Source organism: Dipteris shenzhenensis, chromosome 9 (genome assembly GCF_047967505.1).
Source record: "Dipteris shenzhenensis isolate YYH24624 ecotype China chromosome 9, Dip_SZ_1.0, whole genome shotgun sequence".
Taxonomy (NCBI): domain Eukaryota; kingdom Viridiplantae; phylum Streptophyta; class Polypodiopsida; order Gleicheniales; family Dipteridaceae; genus Dipteris; species Dipteris shenzhenensis.
The window spans coordinates 51,222,211-51,228,454 of NC_141604.1; the positions used below are offsets into that span (position 1 = coordinate 51,222,211).

The window sequence follows — 6,244 nt, forward strand, 5'->3', positions numbered from 1 at the left end:
CTTGTCTGGACTTCATTGAAAAAACATCCGCATAGGTTCATGGAGAGAAGATGCTCTTACAACCTACAATAGACTAGATAAAGACTCTTAGTCAACTTTCATTGAAGCAAAATCCTCACAGGTGGATTGTGTTGTAAAGAGAAGAATGTTATGCCACCTCTTCCATGTATATAGAGGCCACGACTTCACAAATTGTTGCTACTAATTCTTAACGCCATGCTGGGTATCATCAAGCATTGCCACATGCCACCCATGCATGAGCTAGCTAGTTAAGACTTGTGTTCTAGCCAATCAAGATTCATGGTTTTGGATGGCCCAATTAAGTTACGCCCACTTATGTATGCTAGCCAATCAAGTGTCTCCACTGCTAGCTTAGACACCCCCATAAAGCTTGATTATGACAAACCGTTCTAGATTGTCCAAGTGGTGGGGCACGAAACTTTTTGCATTGCATATTTACATGGAAATGTAATAAATAAACCAATAAATGGAATTTACCTAAAGCCATTTGTTGAGATCCGACATAGTTGGCAATCGTTGGGATTTGTTTTGGAATAAAATTCGAGTAGGGTTGGCATTTAACACATGTGGGCATTCAAGTCAATAATGGCCCTAGAAGTCGTCACATTTTGCAAGCATTGCTTGCCATGTTTTCTAAGCTCTGTGTGCAATATTTCAGCCTCGACTATTATCAATTGAAAATGTGAGGCATCATTTGACTTTGTGCTATCGAAGAACTATCTGGGAAAGGTTCCATAGGAAGCATATCATTAAGAATTTAGTTGGTATCTGAAACCAGAGCACCATCGATCATGATGGGGAAGCAAAAGGCCACATTTTTGTCAAGAAAGAGTCTGCAAAGTCAAAATGATTAGGTCCACAATGAGGAAATGAACATTGTGGAGTCCATTAAGCGCTCGTCGAAAAGGTTGGTAGCACATACTTTTACAAGACTTTTACTCAGTTTCAAGATTTCAAATATTACTTAGATAATCAAATTCCATAAAACATGGTCTAGAACCATAAGATTGAATTGTATGAGCATCACATGCTACCATGATGGTAGTATGCATTGAATTTGCATGCCATAGAGTAGTTCAACTCACAAAAGAACAAAGGTCATTTGTTGCCCAATATGCCAGTCACACTAGAATTAATTTCAAAAGCATTTAAATTGTTGTTGGATCAAAAGTACCAACAAAAGTGGGGGTTAGATGTTTTGATGAGGTAATGGTCAAGGAAGTTGATAGGCTGGTATACACTAAAGTGTATTGTATGGTTAAGCACTGCAAAAAATATATAAAGGAGATTCAGCTAATATGGTTCTTGAAGAGAGTACTTCTTACAAAACATGATTGTAGAGAAGGAGAAAAAATCAACTAGGTTGGTGTGCTACATGAGAGAATAATGGGTAAGATTCTGGGGAAAAATCAGAGGAGAGTTACACGTTATTCTAAATTCTGTAGTTTTCTAAAAAGCTTTATTTAATTTTGCTAAACTTGTCACGAAGCACCACAGGGGAGTTTGTTGTTTTGGAGTGAGCAAACTCTTGAAGATATAGAAGAAGACATACAAATTAATTACAGTCATCAAGACACCATGAATGCACTAAAGAAGTGTGGCTAATCAAAGGAAGCTATTACTTTAGCTATGCTGAAAGAGAAGTATAGAATGAGGAACATGTGCTATCCATCTTAGTAGGGAGTCAGAAGGATCCGACCCTAATTAGAAAGAGCATTAAAATAAGACTCAAAAGACCAAGTAGCACAAAACCTGTAGAACAAGAGAAAGAAACAGCTCTTGATGAGTAGAGAAGTGAAATCTTGAGGGACCTAGGAAATGAAACTTCCAGGTTGATTGAAATGTGTGTGTGCTTTCAACTCATTTTGTCTTGTCAATGCTTACGAGCACAAAAATGTGACAGGTTACATATAGTTGAAATTTAACTTTCAATTGCAACAATTTTGGAGCTCATGTAGATGTGTGCACATGAGCAAATAAGGATGTTAAGGCTTCGAGACTACATAAGTCTAGTATGACTTCTAGACTTGCATATAAAGTGCGAATTGAATTTACAATCTCAACAATTTGGAGCTCATCTAAACGTGTGCATGGTCGTTGTGTGTGAGTGCATCCATGCATGCATGTATATGTGCATCTGCATGTGTGCACGTGGTGTGTGTGTGTGTGTGTGTGTTTGCACGCACACACACACACGCATGTGTGTGCATGCATGCATGTGTGTGCATGTGCGCATGTTAGGGTGCAAAGTATCAAGCTACTAATGTCATAGTTAGAAGTGACCATGCAAAACATTTGTATTACCCGTGCGCCACTTTGTATGCTAACAAACCAAGATGCTAGGAGGGTATACATTAGCATCATTACTTGTTGAAGGGGAGGGATATATATATTAGCACTAACTATCATGCACCATAGCTTCCCAATGATCCAAAAAGTTTGGAACAGACTCAAAGTTTATTAGTTATAAGTTGATGAGATGTTAATGGGAGTTATTTGGCATCTGCTTGCATTGATGTGATTGCATGTCTACTTCGACTTTATCCCAAATGCCTTTGGAAGCCCGTAGATTATACACTAATTGAATTTGGGTGTCAACACGATGAAGAATGATATGATCATAATCTGCTTTGGAGTTAGCAAGCATCCAAGCCATGTAGGCATCAGCAAGGGTCATGCCTAGATCGACAAAGGTTATACTTGCCATTTCCTAGAACTCAAAATGAATCAAGAGCATCTTGAATGGACAAAATTCGATAACTTGTATTTGTAAGCTTTTTCATTTTGGCAAGTACGATTGGTTTTGCAACTCGTGAATGCCAAGCCATGGATTCACAAGAAGCTATACAGACGATAAAGCAACACTTTTTTAGGACTTAGGAGTAAGGTGACACGGTAGTGCTATCTAGTGTAGCTTGATTGTATGAAAGATTCTTCAAAGTATGGAATGAAGAAGTAGGCGTCAATTGGAAAATGTGCAAGGGAAGAAGGTGGAGGGCCTTGTCATGGCATATGATGAAAGAAGACCATGAGAGAGGGAACCCTACTTGTGAGGCATGAATTTACCATGGAAAAAAAGAAAGAAGAGAGAAGACATATGCATACATACAATGAAGGAGAAGATTGAATGAAGCTTGTAACACATGACACAATAACTAAGTGACTAACTAGCATGATCCCATGTGGATATGTTTGATCGAGCAAAGCTAGGCTAGTTTAATCAAACCATTGCAAATGCGTAGGGTTATATATTATCTAATGTTAATGCCACTTGTCAAGTGTAAGTGTGTGTGTGTGTGTGTGTGTGTGTGTGTGAGAGAGAGAATTAAGCACAATTTCAAGAATTAAGAGAGAACTAAGCACAGGTAACCAAGAATTATACAAGCGCGAGCGAATTCAGCCATGCAACCAAAATCAATCAATCATGCATAATCTATAAGGATTCACACAAAGCTCGGAGATCAGCTCCGTCTTAGTGATCCCTTTGCTTGCTGCCGGCCGTAGTTCGCTCAACAATTACACACAGCCCTGCTGCTGCCTCTGCTCCATTTACTTGACCAAGGCCCTGGTCACGGTCCTTCTCCCGTAAGGCGGCTTTTTGCCCAGCGGTAGATTGTGCCCCCAACTTGTCTTCGCTCCTTGACCTGCGTACCCTGCGCTAGTTACAGGGACAATTTGCACATCTTTCATCTCTAAGATGATCGGAATAAATGGCGATTGATAGACAGAACTGTGCTGCCTAGGTGTTACGATCTTTATGATTGAAAAATGCTGGAAGATTTTCCCTAATACCTAAGTCCACTGAAAATCTCTTTACTGAGAAACAGTCTAGTTCAGATAAAGAGCGTACGAGACAACCTACATACCGTAGTTCTTGTAGAAACCGTATCTGCAATACAGAGGGAGTCTTTCGTAATATTCTGCTGGGCAATCAGACTTTGATTGGTTAACTTGGGGCGCAACCAGCTTCGGTCTTTGATTGCGCTTGGGTTTGGACTCATTATGATCAGGCTGTGTTGGTGTGAACCTGGAATAAACGTCGCAACATGGGCAGTTTGTAGATGATCTAAGCATCAGTGCAAAAATCTATACATTGGAATCACCCGCATTTACAGTTCGGACGCAAGTCAAGATCTTCCTGAATCAAACAAAGTTGCGGCTAACTTTGTATCCTAACATTCAGAGTACTTGTACTTGAACACTGGAATACAAATGTAGGTAACATATACTTGAATATTTACTGGAAGACAATGTTATACTTTGGTACTGCAAGACAAAGGTTGTTATATAGCTGGCAAATGTTATTCAAATTCATAGCATATATATCCTGAGTGGTGAGAGACTACTTCAAGATTGGAAGCGCTCCATTAGTCAACGGTTGAAGCTTGTCTGCGAGCCGGTTCAAAATCCATTCCAGTTTCTTGGTATCCTCTTCGATCCCTGTTGTGTCTATCCTCCCAGGCCTTTCTGGTGAACCTGAAATTAGTGGATCCATAGGAAGTATTCCTCCTGCAAAATCGTGGCTTACTTTTGGCTCTTCAGGCTCTGAGTACGGCTTCATAGAGTTCTTCTTGATTCGAGGATGTTCATGTGCCATTTTGACCCTTTGGAGGTGGGCGTCGAAGTAGGAAGATGTGGGAGGATCGAATCCTTAAAGCAGAGGACAAAATACAAAGATTATAAAGAAAACACGTCGTTTAGATTGCCGAGGCCCGGCAGTAAAAATGAGCAGATGCGGAGAAAAAATGTTGAGGGTAGCCTGGGTTGGAGCTAACCATCCTCTATGTGGGAAGGAGGGCTCGCGTCACGAAGGCGCATGACTCCAAGTTGGTTCCGGCAGTTGATCAGTGTTTTCGTCAAAATCTCACACCGTCCCTCCCTTTCTCCCACTGCTTTGCTTCGATCGTCACGCTACAACCCAAGCAAGCATGAATTAAGACACTAAAGTTCAGTCACGACGGGGCCGTTATGAAAAGAAGGGAAGTTATGTTGGTACCTGATCTGCATTAAGGGGATAGAATCTGCCATATTCCATATTGGAAGTCTGCCATGCGAACTCGCGGGCCGATCTCATTCTAAGATCAACGTGCGAGCCTGTGCTATATTCGGAGATGGGCGAAAGATTTTGTGATGCAGCACATCAGTTGTGCTGCGGCTTGTGTGATGAATTGCAGATCAAACGGCAGGGAAAGCAATGAGGCCATGTAACTAATTGGCGGTTGATGGGCAGAAGGAAGGGTTGACGGAATTGATGGGCACCCAATTCTCTACAAACTGAAGGTAAACCGACGAACGTAGGAAGAAGATGATGATGAAAATAACAAAGAAGTAGCAGCAGCAGCAGAATCATGATTAAGGAAAAGCGCTCCGCCATTGCCGTAACTGTCAAAGATCACTAGTGCTGGATAATTAAGAGCTTCACTAGTGTTAATTAACAATTGGACGACTTTTAATTAGTCGTACATTTCAGGTGTCATTAGCTCGACGTGTCTTTCGATTATCCGGAGCTGTTCCTATTTTCAAGACTAACATCACCAAGAAGCTTGATTTTTGTACCGTCATTGTTTTGTAAAATGCTTCAAGGCCACTAGATATCTAGTCATTCGTACTCTATTCAAGAGGCTTTTTTAAAGGCCAAATCATAACGACTCTAGCCATTTTTTATGAGGTTCCACGAACATAGTGCATATGGATAAATTGCTATTCATCACTTATGTGTTTCTCAATGGAACTTGACAAACTCACTCTCTAAACTAATCTAAACATTCTAAAATATTGTAAAATTGCCTTCTTGAATGAGATCATTAAACCATGACAAATGCTACTTTATATGTGAAGTATGTATCAAAAGCAAGTGTTCATGCAAAAGTGCATCACTTGAGCTTCCTCACAATTTTAGTAGATAGCCAATTAACAACATTTGATACAATTTACATAGTGTGTTGCGCTACAATTACAATGTGTATATATTTGAGGGCATGCTCCATAACTTTTTCTAGTTGTTTGTAGCTAAAAGATTGAAGAAATGGACTCCACAAGTATGGAGCGATTGCATTGTGGTCTTAAAATAGTGATCTTTAGAGATATTCCTAGCTTGATTCACCCTAGAATGGATGTAATAGAAAATATTCCATTAATATATATGCATTGATCTTTGAATAAATCTAATATTACTAATCATTATATATTGCTTCTTTTTCCACACACTTCCTTCCAATGGGGT

The 6,244-nt window shown here is 39.9% G+C and overlaps 1 protein-coding gene across 1 annotated transcript; it reads right to left on the bottom strand.

Moving 5' to 3' along the window:
* Positions 1-3,570: 3,570 nt before the first annotated feature.
* Positions 3,571-5,095, bottom strand: LOC147898802 (uncharacterized). Its single transcript, XM_087379234.1, has 5 exons — positions 5,018-5,095; positions 4,797-4,932; positions 4,368-4,671; positions 3,888-4,048; positions 3,571-3,674 (listed from the first exon to the last, which is right to left on the bottom strand). Exons 1-5 carry the CDS (start codon positions 5,093-5,095, stop codon positions 3,571-3,573), a joined length of 783 nt encoding a protein of 260 aa, XP_087235360.1.
* Between the last annotated feature and the right edge of the window lie 1,149 nt (positions 5,096-6,244).

Excerpts from the sequence above, each read along its gene's own strand:
- LOC147898802 (XM_087379234.1), bottom strand. The coding sequence starts at position 5,095 with ATGAGATCGGCCCGCGAGTTCGCATGGCAGACTTCCAATATGGAATAT. Across the intron at positions 4,933-5,017 it reads ATCCCCTTAATGCAGATCAG|CGTGACGATCGAAGCAAAGC; the intron begins GTACCAACATAA and ends CTTGGGTTGTAG. Across the intron at positions 4,672-4,796 it reads TCCTTCCCACATAGAGGATG|GATTCGATCCTCCCACATCT; the intron begins GTTAGCTCCAAC and ends CTCTGCTTTAAG.